Source organism: Salvelinus fontinalis, chromosome 20, assembly GCF_029448725.1.
Source record: "Salvelinus fontinalis isolate EN_2023a chromosome 20, ASM2944872v1, whole genome shotgun sequence".
In the NCBI taxonomy this organism is placed as follows: domain Eukaryota; kingdom Metazoa; phylum Chordata; class Actinopteri; order Salmoniformes; family Salmonidae; genus Salvelinus; species Salvelinus fontinalis.
In genome coordinates, this window is record NC_074684.1 from 27,675,982 (window position 1) to 27,695,538 (window position 19,557).

The 19,557-nt window shown below is 46.1% G+C and overlaps 1 protein-coding gene across 2 annotated transcripts in view; it reads left to right on the forward strand.

The window, feature by feature from the left end:
- The window catches only part of LOC129817623 (connector enhancer of kinase suppressor of ras 3-like), a 54,724-nt gene that overhangs the window by 8,408 nt on the left and 26,759 nt on the right, over positions 1-19,557 (forward strand). For both annotated transcript variants that reach the window (XM_055873052.1, XM_055873053.1), the window contains exon 2: positions 7,403-7,566. In XM_055873052.1, coding sequence (XP_055729027.1) covers positions 7,403-7,566 — 164 coding nt within the window. The remainder of the gene's footprint in view (positions 1-7,402; positions 7,567-19,557) is intronic.

Below are 19,557 nucleotides of genomic sequence, written 5' to 3' on the forward strand. Positions count from 1 at the left end.
TACTCAGTACACACTAATGGTTGATCGCATTATCACTACTCAGTACACACTAATGGTTGACCACATTATCACTACGCAGTACACACTAATGGTTGACCGCATTATCACTACTCAGTACACACTAATGGTTGACCACATTATCACTACTCAGTACACACTAATGGTTGACCACATTATGACTAAGCAGTACACACTAATGGTTGACCACATTATCACTACTCAGTATACACTAATGGTTGACCACATTATGACTACGCAGTACACACTAATGGTTGACCACATTATCACTACGCAGTACACACTAATGGTTGACCACATTATGACTACGCAGTACACACTAATGGTGAATCGCATACCGCATCAACAGATCCACAGATGATGCAATCTCAGTCGCACTCCATACTGCCCTTTCCCACCTGGACAAAAGGAACACCTATGTGAGAATGCTGTTCATTGACAACAGCTCAGCGTTCATCACCATAGTGCCCTCAAAGTTCATCACTAAGCTAAGGACCCTGGGCCTAAACACCTCCCTCTGCAACTGTATCCTGGACTTCCTGACAGGCCGCCCCCAGGTGGCAAGGGTAGGCAACAACACGTCTGCCACGGTGATCCTGAACACTGGGACCCCTCAGGGGTGTGTACTTAGTCACCTCCTGTATTCCTTGTTTACCCACGACTGTGTGGCCAAACACGACTCCAACACCATCATTAAGTTTGCTGACGGCGGTAGATCAGGTAGGCCTGATCACCGACAACAATGACACAGCCTATAGGGAGGAGGTCAGAGAACTGGCAGTGTGGTGCCAGGACAACAACCTCTCCCTCAATGTGAGCAAGACAAAGGAGCTGATCGTGGACTACAGGAAAAGGCAGGCCGAACAGGCCCCCATTCACATCGACAGGGCTGTAGTAGAGCGGGTTGAGAGTTTCAAATTCCTTGCTGTCCACATCACCAAAGAATGGTCCAAACACACCAAGACAGTTGTAAAGAGGGCACGACCAAACCTTTTTGCCCTCAGGAGTCTGAAAAGATTTGGCATGGGTCCCCAGATCCTCAAAACTTCTACAGCTGCACCATCGAGAGCATCCTGACCAGTTGCATCACCGCCTGGTATGGCAACTGCTCGGCATCTGACCGTAAGGCGCTACAGATGGTAGTGTGTACAGCCCAGTACATCACTGGGGCCAAGCTTCCTGCCATCCAGGACCTATATAATAGGCGGTGTCAGAAAAAGCCCATAAAATTGTCAAGAGACTCCAGTCACCCAAGTCATAGACTGTTCTCTCTGCTACTGAACAGCAAGCGGTACCGTAGCGCCAAGTCTAGGTCCAAAAGGCCCCTTAACAGCTTCTACCCCCAAGTCATAAGACTGATGAACAATTAATCAAATGACCACTGGAATATTTACATTGAACCCCCCCCCTTGTTTTTACACTGCTGCTACTCACTGTTTATTATCTATGCATAGTCACTTCACCCCTTCACTTCACCCCTACCTTACATTTACAAAATACCTCAACTAACCTGTACCCCCGCACACTGACTCCGTACCGGTACCCCCTGTATATAGCCATGTTATTGTGTTAATTTTTTACTTTATCAAATCAAATGTATTTATATAGCCCTTCTTACATCAGCTGATATCTGATAGTGCTGTACAGAAACCCAGCCTAAATCCCCAAACAGCAAGCAATGGTGTTTGGTAAATATTTTCTTAACTCTTCTTGAACTGCACTGTTGGTTAAGGGCTTGTAAGTACCGGTAAGCATTTCACGGTAAGATCTACACTTGTTGTTTTCGGCACGTGACAAATAAAGTTTGATTTGATTTGGTTGACCGCATTATCACCACGCATGACACACTAATGGTTGACCACATTATCACTACGCACTAATGGTTGGCCTGAACTGACTCACTCAGAACCATACATCCTGGTTACGTGTTACCATTAGTTTCTCTGACGTACATAGGAACATAGATAGGAGAGGCTGTTATTCATTTAGTATTATTATTATGACTCAGTTTTATGTCTAATCATTCCTCAAAATAGCAGGGCATGGAAACTTTCTCTTCAGTGGCTGAGTCTCAAATGGCACGCTAAAGTGCACTAGGGCTCTGTTCAAAAGTAGTTCAATATATAGGGAATAGGATGCCACTAGGGACATAGTGTCCCCATCCAGTGTATATCAGTCAGAAGAATGGTTTCCATGGGAACAAACATGCCATTAATTAACCCTGTTACAGTACATAAGGAAACCCTGTAACCTCTTTGCTAGTCCCCAAATGTTGGAGAGATCTGTGAAGAGTAGGCACTGTCTGTCACTGGTTGTTTTGATAGGATAGGCTACTATTACGCTAATTCTGGATTTTTCCCAGAACACACACACACACACACACACACACTCACAAACACACAATTGTTTTGTGTGATCAAGGAAATCCTTTTTCCTCATGAATCTATTTTCCTGAGATAGGGTGTTTCCTGTCCTTTCTGAATGGGTTAGTGGAGTCTATAAATAGTCTGAATGCTTTAGAACCCCTCTCAATTCCTCTCGAATGACGACAACCACCACCTCTTCTGTTGTGAAGGGTGAAGTAAATATTCCCTATGTTGACCTCAGCTCTGCAGGTCCAAACTCCACTCATTTATTGCCTGTCTACCCCAGACGGCACAACACGTGTCTTTGTGTGATGTGATGAACAAGCCAGAGGCAGCGTTCACTTCAGTTCAATGTCCAATCTATCAAACCTTTGAATATAGACAGGATGTATGCTGCTAGCTTGTTAACACACATATCACAGTTGGTTGATTAAATGTTACCACTCACAACACAGTCTAGCAAAACACATCGAAGATGGTTTACTAGACAAGGAAAGTGAAACACTTGAGGAGGAAAGCAACCAAATTCTGGACGTGTCTGGGTTTTGTTTGTTTTTATGTTTCCGATAAATGATTAACTGTATTTTTCTGTGGAATGTGTATACAGCCTGAGTCATGCACAAGAGTTTACTGACCTCAACCATTTTCTCAGTAACCCACTTCTTCTTTGCATAAATCTCCATAATCAGATGAGGAGGTCAATATTCATACACTCTTAGAAAGAAATGTTCTATCTAGAACCAATAAGGTTCTTCATAGGATAACTATTTGACGAGCCCTTTCTGGTTACAGGTAGATCCCTTTTGGTTCCTATGGGGATAGCCGAAGATCCCTTTTGTTGTAAGAGTGTAGGAACTACATGGTTCATCCTGTAATGGGGTTATTTCCTTCATCATAAACAGTTCAAGACTACTATATAACACTGTTTTTGTGAACATGCATAGAGAAGAGATAAAACATGATCATTGATTTTACTGGTCAACGGGGGAATTCAGAGTTCTAATTTTTAAGTTCTCATAGTTACCTAAAGGGCTGTCTCAAGTTGGAGCCATTTGTAGAATCTTGGGCTATTGTCAACTGTCAATAGAGCAGTGAAAACAATGAAGATGCTTCTGTCTGTTAAAGAGGTTGGTTATTGTAAAAGCAATAGAGTCGTACAGTGCTACTGCCTTTTGTACACAAACGGCTAGCCCACTGTCAGTTCAGTGGTTGTGAGGCCAGAGGGCCAGCGCTGTGAATACTTCATGGGAAGAAGGATAGTAAAGAGAGAGAGGGTTGCACCATTCCCTCATTTGTAACAAAACCTTGAGAAACTACCCCCCCCCCCCCCCCCCCCCCCCCTCCTAATACTCTGCTATATGCCTGTTAGCCACAGGATTTGGGAGTAGGTCGGGCATGATCTGTGTCCAGATTTACAATTGGCTCATTCATCCCCCTCCTCTCCCCTGTAACTATTCCCCAGGTCGTTGCTGCAAATGATAACGTGTTCTCAGTCAACTTACCTGGTAAAATAACGGTAAATAAATAAATAAATTAGAAGACTTTTCATTTGGCTGACTGTTTTTTGGCGTGTTTTCACATGTGAAATGTACAGTGTGTTAAGGGGCTTTCACACTGAGCGAATGTGTTAAGGGGCTTTCACACTGAGCGGATGTGTTAAGGGACTTTCACACTGAGCGGATGTGTTAAGGGGCTTTCACACTGAGCGGATGTGTTAAGGGGCTTTCACACTGAGCGGATGTGTTAAGGGGCTTTCACACTGAGCGAATGTGTTAAGGGGCTTTCACACTGAGCGGATGTGTTAAGGGGCTTTCACACTGAGCGGATGTGTTAAGGGGCTTTCACACTGAGCGAATGTGTTAAGGGGCTTTCACACTGAGCGGATGTGTTAAGGGGCTTTCACACTGAGCGGATGTGTTAAGGGGCTTTCACACTGAGTGGATGTGTTAAGGGGCTTTCACACTGAGCGGATGTGTTAAGGATCTTTCACACTGAGCGGATGTGTTAAGGATCTTTCACACTGAGTGGATGTGTTAAGGATCTTTCACACTGAGCGGATGTGTTAAGGATCTTTCACACTGAGCGGATGTGTTAAGGATCTTTCACACTGAGCGGATGTGTTAAGGATCTTTCACACTGAGCGGATGTGTTAAGGATCTTTCACACTGAGCGGATGTGTTAAGGATCTTTCACACTGAGCGGATGTGTTAAGGATCTTTCACACTGAGCGGATGTGTTAAGGATCTTTCACACTGAGCGGATGTGTTAAGGATCTTTCACACTGAGCGGATGTGTTAAGGATCTTTCACACTGAGCGGATGTGTTAAGGATCTGTCACACTGAGCGGATGTGTTAAGGATCTTTCACACTGAGCGGATGTGTTAAGGATCTTTCACACTGAGCGGATGTGTTAAGGATCTTTCACACTGAGCGGATGTGTTAAGGATCTTTCACACTGAGCGGATGTGTTAAGGATCTTTCACACTGAGCGGATGTGTTAAGGATCTTTCACACTGAGCGGATGTGTTGATGATCTAAGAGCTGCTGCTACATGTATCCATTGAGAGAAGATTAGATTATGTTGAGGTGGTGATTGTGCACATTATGTGAAAGCATGATAAACAAACTATACATTTGTACGAGTACAATTTGATTCGGCTAAGGGACAGCTAGTAAACAAACAATGATATTTTGCAGCTTATCAGAAGTTAAATAGTTCTGCCTTTTTGCATCAATAGTTAAATAACCGGAATTATCTCCATTTGTGCTTCACTCATTTCCAAAGCAGCCTATATACAGATGTAGGATCTTCATTTGATCACCCTGTTACAGGACAACTTTCCTGCAATGCAGTACATTTAAAACTTGTAGTGTATTTGAGATTTTAAAAGGCTTCTGAAGTTTGTAATTTCAACTTTGAAATTTCAGACTTGATTTTCCCTTACGAAAAATGTATCAACCCTTACAAAAATGTCCATTAATTATAATCAACATGATAATTCACATTTCTTTTTGCTGCAGGATTATTTTCATGCTGTAGCAAACTGGCTAAAATTAAGATCCTAATGTATGTCTGTATCGACATCCAACTGCACCAGTTGTTTGGTGTCTTTGTACAGTATACTGTAACTGATAGCAACATACTTTCCCTGGTCACAGATCTCTCAATGTAAATATTTAATGTGTGTGGGGACATCTTTGCCTGTAACCATAGTGACTGTTAAGTCATTAATGCTCAGCTGGAAAAGTCAACAAGTCTTTCTTTTTGAATAGCGTTCCTAAAGCAGGAAGACAGGGATGTTTTGAAATATTTCAACATTGTAATCCACACTAAGCCAGAGTTTAGTTGGGCTTTGAAGTTTGTCCCAACATTGGACTGAGCCAAACCCCAAGAAGGTTGAGGTTAAATCTAGTTGAAGAATGATACAAATGTTTTATGACTGTAAATTAATTTGAAAATCTTGCATTACTTTTGATGGGCTCTGGCCGTTTGGGATTCACCTGTTGTGTGTCATCATTAACAGGTGGTGGGCTGTGTAGCGTGACATTGGCTGGCCCTCTCTTGCTGTTGAGAGAGATTATTTCCCTCCTCAGGTGTCTGAAACGTGATCCTGCATGCTAGTTACCTTATCCCTTCATCACATCCTTATAGACAACACATAAAGCCTTGTCAGCTGACCCATGCATTACTTTCCGCCCACCTACATCTCCACCCAATGGCACAGGGCTAATTTCTTTCCCCAACCATTTAGAATGAGCATTTCATCTAATATTTAGCAGTTCTATCCTCGTGAAAGGTCAAAACACTTATAAACATTACTTTGGTTGCGTAAAGATTAACCAGAGTGCTTTAGTGTAACAACACAGTCATTAGCTTGTGCTAACACAATGGTGGCAGAAGGCAACACATTACAGGCTCGTTAAGAGGCGTTTCTACTCCGTAAACTCTGGAGATCTGTCCCAAATGGCACCCTATTCCCTATGCCCCCTGGTCAAAAGTAGTGCACTATGGCACCTTATTCCCTATGTCCCCTGGTCAAAAGTAGTGCACTATGGCACCCTATGTCCCCTTAAGAAATAAGGTGCCATTTGGGACGTAGTTTCAAAGTGAGTCATCTGTGGCGTAGCGCGGCATTCCAAGCCAAACGGAGCAATGGTTGTCTGGGATTTTAATGGTCACATGTGGTGGCAGTTGCTTTTTTCTTCACTATTTACAAACATATCCGTTTTGGGGACCAGTTACTAATGCCGTTTGGGTCAGAAGGTCTGAACATCAGATGAGATGCTGTATGTGATGGTCATAACCTCTGCTGCTATGTGTACGGTGTGGAATTCTGGGTGGTTAGATGTGTGGTCACTGGTGGTCAGAGATCAGTTTGATTCTGGGTGGTTAGATGTGTGGTCACTGGTGGTCAGAGATCAGTTTGATTCTGTGTGGCTAGATGTGTGGTCACTTGAGGTCAGAGATCAGTTTGATTCTGGTTATTGCTGGACAGTGCTATCCTGAGAAATGCCTGAGTGATGGACTGGTAAACAGCTTGTATTGACTCACTACGTGTTTTCTTCAACACTTGTGTGGTATCATAACAGGTCTTGGACTCTGAAAGAAGCTCTTTGTCTTACATCTGTCTCTCTCTCTCTCCCCCTCCACACACACACACACACACACACACACACACACACACACACACACACACACACACACACACACATTGCTAATTCTCTGTGAACATTGTTGAACATCTCTCTCTCTCTCTCTACCTCTCTCTCTACCTCTTTCTCTCTCTCTCACACACACACACACACACACACACACACACACACACACACACACACACACACACACACACACACACACATTGCTAATTCTCTGTGAACATTGCTGAACATCTCTCTCTCTCTCTCTCTCTCTCTCTACCTCTTTCTCTCTACCTCTTTCTCTCTCTCTCTACCTCTTTCTCTCTCTCTCTCCCTCCTACCCCTCTCTCTTTCTATCTCTCACTATCTCTCTTTCCCAGGCCTGGACGACAGCCTACAGCAGTATGTCCCGTACTTTGAGCGTGAGAAGATTGACGGGGAGCAGCTGTTGAAGATCTCCCACCAGGACCTGCTAGAACTGGGTGTGACCAGGATTGGACACCAGGAACTGGTGCTGGAGGCAGTCGACCTGCTCTGTGCTCTGGTTAGTAGTCTAATAATCACCACACCTACCACACACACACCTTCCTTCATATCCTATCAGAGCAGAAGGTTTGGTCACACTTTATTTGAATAGTCCCTTAGGCGTATATATGATCTACAGATGTCAGACTATCAACCAACGTCATGTCCAATCATCCATTCAAATATCGCATAACTATTGTTTGATCATGGTTTGATCGCGTGTCAACTTCCCGTTCCCATGTCCCAAATGGCAATGTCATTTTAGGTCACTCTAAAAGTGGGAATTAGACCACATTCCAGCATGATAACATTCATGCCCCTGTAATTTCCAATGAACCTGGTGAAGTGATAGTGTATGGGGCTAGATGTGTGTAGTAGGCCTACTGTGGTGGTGCTTCTGGTACTAGCTTTCCTTCTGATAACTTTAGTTAAGCTGTAACAGTGAGAAAGTCAGTGCATTATGCCAGTGCCTTGGTATCAAGTGGCTTTGACATTTTTATTTTAGGGGGTATCTTGAACTACCATCTTGTTTTTGAGGGTCCTCTTGAATAAACAGTAAAAAAGAGTAAGAGCTTGTTGTGCCTTCGGCAGAGTGATTGTTATTTAGCCCAGAGCGATCCCAGAACGAGCCCAACTTGAGCGTGTCCAAACGTCCCATGAATGGGAGAGGCTGGCATTGGTCAAGACACTGGGATTAGGGAAGAATGTCCGGTCAGCTGCCTCTCTCTCTCTTTCACACACTCTCTCTAACTCTCTCTCTTTCTCCATATCTCTCTCCCTCAGCTTAAGTGTGTCCAAGTGACCCATTAATTGGTTACGGTTAGGGATGAGTGTGTCGAAGCGGCCCATGAACGTGTTAGGGTCAGGGTAGGGATGAGTGTGTCGAAGCGGCCCATGAACGTGTTAGGGTCAGGGTAGGGACAGGGTCAGGGTTAGGGTCAGGGTTGGGTTTAGGGTCAGGGTTAGGGATGAGTGTGTCGAAGCGGCCCATGAACGTGTTAGGGTCAGGGTAGGGATGAGTGTGTCGAAGCGGCCCATGAACGTGTTAGGGTCAGGGTAGGGATGAGTGTGTCGAAGCGGCCCATGAACGTGTTAGGGTCAGGGTAGGGATGAGTGTGTCGAAGCGGCCCATGAACGTGTTAGGGTCAGGGTAGGGATGAGTGTGTCGAAGCGGCCCATGAACGTGTTAGGGTCAGGGTAGGGATGAGTGTGTCGAAGCGGCCCATGAACGTGTTAGGGTCAGGGTTAGGGTCAGGGTTAGGGTCAGGGTTGGGTTTAGGGTCAGGGTTAGGGATGAGTGTGTCGAAGCGGCCCATGAACGTGTTAGGGTCAGGGTTAGGGATGAGTGTGTCGAAGCGGCCCATGAACGTGTTAGGGTCAGGGTAGGGATGAGTGTGTCGAAGCGGCCCATGAACGTGTTAGGGTCAGGGTAGGGATGAGTGTGTCGAAGCGGCCCATGAACGTGTTAGGGTCAGGGTAGGGATGAGTGTGTCGAAGCGGCCCATGAACGTGTTAGGGTCAGGGTAGGGATGAGTGTGTCGAAGCGGCCCATGAACGTGTTAGGGTCAGGGTAGGGATGAGTGTGTCGAAGCGGCCCATGAACGTGTTAGGGTCAGGTTAGGGATGAGTGTGTCGAAGCGGCCCATGAACGTGTTAGGGTCAGGGTTAGGGTCAGGGTCAGGGTTAGGGTCAGGGTTAGGGATGAGTGTGTCGAAGCGGCCCATGAACGTGTTAGGGTCAGGGTTAGGGTCAGGGTCAGGGTCAGGGTTAGGGTCAGGGTTAGGGTCAGGGTCGAGTGTGTCCAAGCGGCTTTTCGATACCGTCAATACTGTTGAAACTATTTCTTTGAAGTTTTACTATTTTAATATTTGTAGCTACTTTTTAAGTAGGTACCTGCAGTCAACTTGTGCAATACTTTAGGAGATAAAGCAGATCACGTTCATAATTTCTTCTGTTACATTATTTTACATTATGTAGCTTACCATAGTTCCCCAGAACAGTTGAGCCAGTCACATGTTTGTTTGTAAATAGAAAAAGCAGGAGTCCAGCTGTGCATTGACAGGGTTTTATAATGAAAGTGAACAGTGCTTTTTTTGCTTCAATAGAGTAATTTATATGACGTGCAACTATAGTTTTCCTTCACAGAAAATACATTATTGCAACACATTCGGCAGAAAATAGCTTCCTTTTCATCAGATGGCAACAGAAGTGCAACGCTATTTGGCTGGCAGCCACACAAGCAAAAACGATGCATGTCCATCATATTTCTAATGTTTATCATAGAAAGAATGTAGCCAGCTACATTTCCTAATGTTTTGTTTAAAGTTAATCTTGCATTTTACAGGAGAAAAGTTGTCTGGCTACACCGAAAAAGTACTGGAGAAGAGTAGCTCCACATCAGTCAGAGCGCTGTCTGCTGATAGAATGATGGAGTAGCTCCACATCAGTCAGAGCACTGTCTGCTGATAGAATGATGGAGTAGCTCCACATCAGTCAGAGCTCTGTCTGCTGATAGAATGATGGAGTAGCTCCACATCAGTCAGAGCTCTGTCTGCTGATAGAATGATGGAGAACTGTAGTTCCACGTCAGTCAGAGTGCTGTCTGCTGATAGAATGATGGAGAACAGTAGCTCCACGTCAGTCAGAGCGCTGTCTGCTGATAGAATGATGGAGTAGCTCCACATCAGTCAGAGCGCTGTCTGCTGATAGAATGATGGAGTAGCTCCACGTCAGTCAGAGAGCTGTCTGCTGATAGAATAATGGAGTAGCTTCACATCAGTCAGAGCGCTGTCTGCTGATAGAATGATGGAGTAGCTCCACGTCAGTCAGAGAGCTGTCTGCTGATAGAATGATGGAGAACAGTAGCTCCACATCAGTCAGAGCGCTGTCTGCTGATAGAATGATGGAGAACAGTAGCTCCACATCAGTCAGAGCGCTGTCTGCTGATAGAATGATGGAGAACAGTAGCTCCACGTCAGTCAGAGCGCTGTCTGCTGATAGAATGATGGAGTAGCTCCACATCAGTCAGAGCGCTGTCTGCTGATAGAATGATGGAGAACAGTAGCTCCACATCAGTCAGAGCACTGTCTGCTGATAGAATGATGGAGAACAGTAGCTCCACATCAGTCAGAGCGCTGTCTGCTGATAGAATCATGGAGAACAGTAGCTCCACATCAGTCAGAGCGCTGTCTGCTGATAGAATGATGGAGAACAGTAGCTCCACATCAGTCAGAGCGCTGTCTGCTGATAGAATGATGGAGAACAGTAGCTCCACATCAGTCAGAGCGCTGTCTGCTGATAGAATGATGGAGAACAGTAGCTCCACATCAGTCAGAGCGCTGTCTGCTGATAGAATGATGGAGAACAGTAGCTCCACATCAGTCAGAGCACTGTCTGCTGATAGAATGATGGAGAACAGTAGCTCCACATCAGTCAGAGCACTGTCTGCTGATAGAATGATGGAGAACAGTAGCTCCACATCAGTCAGAGCGCTGTCTGCTGATAGAATGATGGAGGACAGTAGCTCCACATCAGTCTGCTGATAGAATGATGGAGTAGCTCCACATCAGTCTGCTGATAGAATGATGGAGTAGCTACACATCAGTCAGAACGCTGTGTGCTGATAAAACGCCCGTTCATGAATTCTCATCTGAGTGGAGAAGTGCAACTGAAGCACACAATGAGTCTGATGCCGAACAGAAATTACAATTAGAAGCATTTTACATCTACATTTACAAAATGCAGGAAGATATTTCTTATGCGTTTTATATATTTATATATATACACAGTATATTCTGTCTTAACCCGACCCCTAAATGTAACTTGCTAGTTAAGTAAGTAAGTGGCTGAATTAATAAGGTGACAGGCATTATATGGTGTTAGCTTTCTGATGTGTTTGAGAAGTCCTTTACATGAGTTATCTGTACAGCTGCCACTATCTTTATTTCCTTGCGTTTTCTCTGGGACATTGAGGCATTTTTTCTTCTTTTGGCTCAATCAAGCAATGACTATGAGGTTAAAGTGTAGACTGTTCGCTTTAACTTGAGGGTATTTTCATCCATATCAAGTGGAAGTTTTTGAAATTAGAGCACATTTTGTACTTAGTCCCCCCATTTTTAAAGGTTTGTGACTACAAACTTGTTGGATGCATTTCCTTTTAGTTTTGGTTGTATTTCAGATTATTTTGTGCTCAATAGAAATTAATGGTACATAATGTATTATGTCATTTTGGAGTCACCTTTATTGTAAATAACAATGTAATATGTTTCTAAACACTTCAACATTAATGTGAATGCTACCATGGTTACGGATAGGCCTGAATGAATCGTGAATAATGAGTGAGAAGGTTAGACGCACAAATATCATACCCCCAAGACATACTAACCTCTCACCCTTACAATAACGGGGGAGGTTAGAATTTTTGGGGGGTATGTGTAACGAGTGACGCTCTCCTCATCCTCGGATGAGGTGAGGAGAGAGGGATCTGAAGACCAAAACGCAGGCTTTGGGAAATAAGCCATCTTTATTAAACAACGATAAAGATGGCAACACGAAACGAAACAAACACTTGAAAAACTACAAAACGACGTTGACGAGACCTGAACATAAACTTACATAACTAAACATAAACTTACGTACAGGTAACAGACGACATCGAAACGAAAACGAAACAAACAAACGCTACAGTCCTATGTGGTACGAACATAACATACGGACACAGGAGACAATCACCCACAAACAAACAGTGAGAATGCCCTACCTAAATATGACTCTTAATTAGAGGCAAACGCAAACCACCTGCCTCTAATCAAGAGCCATACCAGGCAAACCGAAACCAACATAGAAACAGATAACATAGAATGCCCACCCAACCTCACGTCCTGACCAACTAACACACAAAAACTAACATAAATAGGTCAGGAACGTGACAGTACCCCCCCCACAAGGTGCGAACTCCGGACGCACCAGCACAAAGTCTAGGGGAGGGTCTGGGTGGGCATCTAACCACGGTGGTGGCTCAGGCTCCGGGCGCGGTTCCCACCCCACCATAATCCATCCTAGCCCCCTCCCTTCAAGAATGTCCACCCTCTTACTTCCCCCACAAAATCCTCCTAATAACAAATCTAATAATGACAATACCGGGACAGAGAGATAGATAAGACTATAGAGGTAGATAAAGATAGAGAGGGAGATCAGGATAGAGGGGCAACTCCGGACTGAAAGGCAGCTCCGGACAGAGAGACAGCTCTGGACTGATGGGCAGTTCTGGGTATCTAGCCTTTTCAGGCTGAAGGGCAGCTCATGGCTGACTGACGACTCTCGATGCTCATGGCTGGCTGACGGCTCTCGACGCTCATGGCAGGCTGACGGCTCTCGACGCTCATGGCAGGCTGACGGCTCTCGACGCTCATGGCAGGCTGACGGCTCTCGACGCTCATGGCAGGCTGACGGCTCTCGACGCTCATGGCGCTCTGACGGCTCTGGCTGCTCATGGCGCTCTGACGGCTCTGGCTGCTCATGGCGCTCTGACGGCTCTGGCTGCTCATGGCGCTCTGACGGCTCTGGCTGCTCATGGCGCTCTGGCGGCTCTGGCTGCTCATGGCTCGCTGGCGGCTCTGGCAGATCCTGTCTGGTTGGCGGCTCTGGCAGATCCTGTCTGGTTGGCGGCTCTGGCAGATCCTGTCTGGTTGGCGGCTCTGGCAGATCCTGTCTGGTTGGCGGCTCTGGCAGATCCTGTCTGGTTGGCGGCTCTGGCAGATCCTGTCTGGTTGGCGGCTCTGGCAGATCCTGTCTGGTTGGCGGCTCTGGCGGATCCTGTCTGGCTGACGGCTCTGGCGGCTCCTGTCTGGCTGATGGCTCTAGCGGCTCCTGTCTGGCTGACGGCTCTGTAGGCTCATGGCAGACGGGCGGCTTTGCAGGCTCATGGCAGACGGGTGGCTTTGCAGGCTCCTGGCAGACGGATGGCTCAGACGGCGCTGGGGAGACGGATGGCTCAGATGGCGCTGGGGAGACGGATGGCTCAGATGGCGCTGGGGAGACGGATGGCTCAGATGGCGCTGGGGAGACGGATGGCTCAGATGGCGCTGGTGAGACGGATGGCTCTGGCCGGATATGGCGCACTGTAGACCTGGTGCGTGGTGCCGGAACTGGAGGCACCGTGCTAATGATAAGCACCTTCCTACTAGTGCGGGGAGCAGGGACAGGGCACACTGTATTCTCAAAGCCTACTCTATCCCTGATGCGTGGTACCGGCACTGGTGACGCCGGGCTGAGGACAAGCACATCAGGATTAGTAGGGGGAGAATATACAGTGTGTACAGGGCTCTGGAGATGCACTGGTAGCTTAGTGCGTGGGGCCGGAACTGGAGGCACCGGGCTAGATACACGCACTACAGGGAGAGTGCGTGGAGGAGGAACAGGGCTCAGGATACGCACTGGTAGCCTAGTGCGTAGTGTATACACTGTAGGTACTAGGCTGGGGCGGGGAGGTGGTGCCGGAAATACCGGACCGTGGAGGCGTACTGGCACTCTTGAGCATTGAGCTTGCCCAACCTTACCTGGTTGAATACCCCCGGTTGCCCGACCAGTGCGGGGAGGTGGAATAACCCGCACCGGCCTATGTAGGCGAACCGGAGAAACCATGCGTAAGGCCGGTGCCATGTATGCCGGCCCGAGGAGACGCACTGGAGACCAGACGCGTTGAGCCGGCCTCATGACACCTGGCTCAATACCCAATCTAGCCCTCCCAGTGCGGGGAGGTGGAATAACCCGCACCGGGCTATGCACTCGTACAGGAGACACCGTGCGCTCTACTGCGTAACACGGCGCCTGCCCGTACTCCCGCTCTCCACGGTAAGCCTGGGAAGTGGGCGCAGGTCTCCTACCTGCCCTTGGCCCACTATCTCCTAGCCCCCCCCCCAAGAAATTTTTGGGAATTACTTACGGGCTTTTTTGGCTTCCGTGCCAGACGTGTTCCCACATAGCTCCGGTTCCTCTCTCCGGTAGCCTCCGCTCTCCTCAGTGCCTCCAGCTGTTCCCATGGGAGGCGATCTCTACCAGCTAGGATCTCCTCCCATGTGTAGACACCCTTTCCATCCAAAACATCGTCCCATGTCCATTGCTCCTTTCTCTCCTGTCCCCTACTCCGTTTCGTTTTCCCTTGCCGCTTGGTCTTAGCGTGTTGGTGGGTGATTCTGTAACGAGTGACGCTCTCCTCATCCTCGGATGAGGTGAGGAGAGAGGGATCTGAAGACCAAAACGCAGGCTTTGGGAAATAAGCCATCTTTATTAAACAACGATAAAGATGGCAACACGAAACGAAACAAACACTTGAAAAACTACAAAATAACAAAACGACGTTGACGAGACCTGAACATAAACTTACATAACTAAACATAAACTTACGTACAGGTAACAGACGACATCGAAACGAAAACGAAACAAACAAACGCTACAGTCCTATGTGGTACGAACATAACATACGGACACAGGAGACAATCACCCACAAACAAACAGTGAGAATGCCCTACCTAAATATGACTCTTAATTAGAGGCAAACGCAAACCACCTGCCTCTAATCAAGAGCCATACCAGGCAAACCGAAACCAACATAGAAACAGATAACATAGAATGCCCACCCAACCTCACGTCCTGACCAACTAACACACAAAAACTAACATAAATAGGTCAGGAACGTGACAGTATGATATTTGTGCGTCCATAACTTTTCCTTCAGGATTATCCATAATCATGGTAGCATCCACATTCATGTGTTAAGAAACATATTCTATTCTTATTTACAATAAGTGACCCCAAAAGGGGTATATTAGATTGCGTAGAAATGCAGGAAATTAGCTTTAGATGCCCCAACCACTTCTGAGGGAGGACCCCCAGATCCCCCCCCCCCCTTCTAAAACCAAAGTTGTACCCCTGGTTGTATGTCCAAGCAGCCCACAGATGGGATAGGCTAGCATAGGTAAGAATGCCCAGTCAGCTGCCTCTCTGTCACTCTTCTCCCTCTCTCTCTGCAAAAACAGGTTTTTAGATTTGAAACTGAAATATCACATTTACATATGTATTCAGACCCTTTACTCGTTACTTTGTTGAAGCACCTTTGGCAGCGATTACAGCCTCGAGTCTTCTTGGTTATGACGCTACAAGCTTGGCACACCTGTATTTGGGGAGTTTCTCCCATTTTTCTCTGCAGATCCTCTCAAGCTCTGTCAGGTTGGATGGTAAGCGTCGCTGCCCAGCTATTTTCAGGTCTCTCCAGAGATGTTAGATCGGGTTCAAGTCTGTTCTCTGGCTGGGCCACTCAAGGACATTCAGGAATTTGTCCCGAAGCCACTCCTGTGTTGTCTTGGCTGTGTGCTTAGGGTCTTTGACCTGTTGGAAGGTGAACCTTTGCCCCAGTCTGAGGTCCTGAGCACTCTGAAGCAGGTTTTCATCAAGGATCTCTCTGTACTTTTGCTCCGTTCATCTCTCCCTCGACCCTGACTAGTCTCCCAGTCCCTGCTGCTGAAAAACATCCCCACAGCATGATGCTGCCACCACCATGCTCCACTGTAGGGATGTTGCCAGGTTTCCTCCAGACATGACACTTGGGATTCAGGCCAGAGTTCAATCTTGGTTTCATCAGATCAGAGAATTTGGATTCTCATGATCTGAGAGTCCTTTATGTGCCTTTTGGCAAACTTCAAGCAGGCTGTAATGTTCCACTCTACCATAAGGGCCTGATTGGTGGAGTGCTGCAGAGATGGTAGTTTTTCTGGAAGGTTCTCCCATCACCACAGAGGAACTCTGGAGCTTTGTCAGATTGACTATCGGGTTCTTGGTCACCTCCCTGACCAAGGCCCTTCTCCCCAGATTGCTCAGTTTGGATGGGCAACCAGCTCCAGGAAGAGTGTTGGTGGTTCCAAACTTCTTCCATTTAAGAATGATGGAGGCCACTGTGTTCTTGGAGACCGTCAATGCTGCAGACATTTTTTGGTACCCTTCCCCAAATCTGTGCCTCGACACAATCCTGTCTCGGAGCTCTATGGACAATTCCTTCAACCTCATGGCTTGGTTTTTGCTCTGACATGCACTGTCAACTGTGGGACCTTATGTAGACAGGTGTGTGCCTTTCCAAATAATGTCCAATCAATTGAATTTACTACAGGTGGTCTCCAATCAAGATGGAAACATCTCAAGAATGATCAATGGAAACAGGATGCACCTGAGCTCAATTTGGCGTTTCATAGCAAAGGGTCTGAATATGTATGTAAATAAGGTATCTGTTTTTATGAATTACTGTTCTAAACCCTGTTTGTCATTATGGTGTTTATGTGCAGATTGATGAGGAATTTGTTTTATGTAATACATTTTAGAATAAGGATGTAACATAAGAACATTTGGAAAAAGGGAAGGGGTTTGAATACTTTCTGAATGCACTTTATATACTCTCTCTCTCTGGTCGTGCCCTGCCTATGACATGGCCTCACACCAGGAAGCCTCTGTACTCCATTACATACACAGTCCTGACATGACTTATGTTTGGATTGCAGGTAGGCCCACTGTGGACATCGTTGGGTTCTGTGGGGAAGAGAATCTTCTTTCTCTATGGATATCACATGGTCTAACAGGAGTTCCCTTCTGTCATCAATCAAATGATAAACATTTTGCTGATGTAAGAATAATGTTCTGTGTTTGTGCCATCTTGGCAACTCCCATCATTGTCATTGTCAAGAATGACCATAGGAATTGGCTATACAGCACAATGTCACGAATCGTCTCGAACCCAGGTGTGTCCCATTTCTCTGACGACCCTCCCGGCTCCGCCCACCGACATCCTATTAAGGAAAACAAGAACAAAGAGAAAGAATTCGTCAGACAGAGTGGGAGGGTCGTCACAACAAACAGATCTGGGACCAGGCTAGTGGTGCAGAACACGGTGTATTGTATTCCAGTGCTATGTTCTCTGGACTAGCTTCAGTGTGTAGTGTGCGATACATTGAAAATAGAATTTACAGTATACTCAGTGTTCTACTCTATTGTGAAGGCTTTTTGAATAGGTTCCACAGGCCAGAGAATGGATCCCTGATACCCCCTAGTGTGAAGGATTACTAACAGTGGCACACATTAATAGGGCACAGGGAAACAGATTGGCACGGGGCAACAAACTGGCATGGGTTAACAGACTGGCATGGGTTAACAAACTGGCATGGGTTAACAGACTGGCATGGGTTAACAGACTGGCATGGGGCAACAGATTTGGTGTCAGAACAGGTGGTCGTAGTACATCGGACCTTGTTATCTTTTAAGAGAGCTTTAGTGGTAGTACACCGAACCTTGTTATCTTTAAGAGAGCTTTAGTGGTAGTACACCAGACCTTGTTATCTTTAAGAGAGCTTTAGTGGTAGTACACCGGACCTTGTTATCTTTAAGAGAGCTTTAGTGGTAGTACACCGGACCTTGTTATCTTTTAAGAGAGCTTTAGTGGTAGTACACCAGACCTTGTTATCTTTTAAGAGAGCTTTAGTGGTAGTACACCGGACCTTGCTATCTTTTAAGAGAGCTTTAGTGGTAGTACACCGGACCTTGTTATCTTTTAAGAGAGCTTTGGTGGTAGTATATACCGGACCTTGCTATCTTTTAAGAGAGCTTTAGTGGTAGTACACCGGACCTTGTTATCTTTTAAGAGAGCTTTAGTGGTAGTACACCGGACCTTGTTATCTTTTAAGAGAGCTTTGGTGGTAGTATCCCGGACCTTATCTTTTAAGAGAGCTTTAATGGTAGTATATACCGGACCTTGCTATCTTTTAAGAGAGCTTTAGTGGTAGTATCCCGGACCTTGTTATCTTTTAAGAGAACTTTGGTGGTAGTATATACCGGACCTTGTTATCTTTTAAGAGAGCTTTAATGGTAGTATATACCGGACCTTGCTATCTTTTAAGAGAGCTTTAGTGGTAGTACACCGGACCTTGTTATCTTTTAAGAGAGCTTTGGTGGTAGTACACCGGACCTTGTTATCTTTTAAGAGAGCTTTAGTGGTAGTATCCCGGACCTTGTTATCTTTTAAGAGAGCTTTAATGGTAGTATATACCGGACCTTGTTATCTTTTAAGAGAACTTTGGTGGTAGTACACCGGACCTTGTTATCTTTTAAGAGAGCTTTAGTGGTAGTATCCCGGACCTTGTTATCTTTTAAGAGAGCTTTAGTGGTAGTATATACCGGACCTTGTTATCTTTTAAGAGAGCTTTGGTGGTAGTACACCGGACCTTGTTATCTTTTAAGAGAGCTTTAGTGGTAGTACACCGGACCTTGTTATCTTTTAAGAGAGCTTTAGTGGTAGTATATACCGGACCTTGTTATCTTTTAAGAGAGCTTTGGTGGTAGTATACCGGACCTTGTTTTCTTTTAAGAGAGCTTTGGTTGTTGGAGGAAATGAACTGGGATCTTGACCATGTCCTACGTGAGAGGGAATATACATTATCTGGCCAATATAAAGTAGTGAGGGTTGAGTGTTGGCTGTGGGTGACTAGTAGGACTGTATCCCAAATGGCATCCTATACCCTACATAGTGCACTACTCCCTATAGGCCCTGGTCAAACGTAGTGCACTGTATAGGGAATTGGGTGCCATTTGGGATGCAATCTGGGCAGAGCTTTATGTTCTCTGGGATATCTCCTGGTGCTCAGGAAACAGATGTGACCCCACCCCCCACCTGTAATACACACATCCCGCTCGGGAAAAGCCGTTACACCATTGTTCCTGTGATTTCCGTCTGGTGATTGGTTCTGCCCCTGCCTCTCCTCTCTCCGACCGTGCCCCATACATCATAACTGCTGTAGATCTCAGAGTCAACACTTTCTCCTTTTCCTCCCTTTGTCACGTGCTCGCTTCCTCCTTTTCTTCACTTTCCCTTGCCCCTCTTCAGCGTCTGAACAGGAATAGGCATTCCATTGGCTTCAGAAGTTTCCATTGCTTCTATGCTTCAGGATAGGAACGATCGCGCTGAACAGCTGTCGTG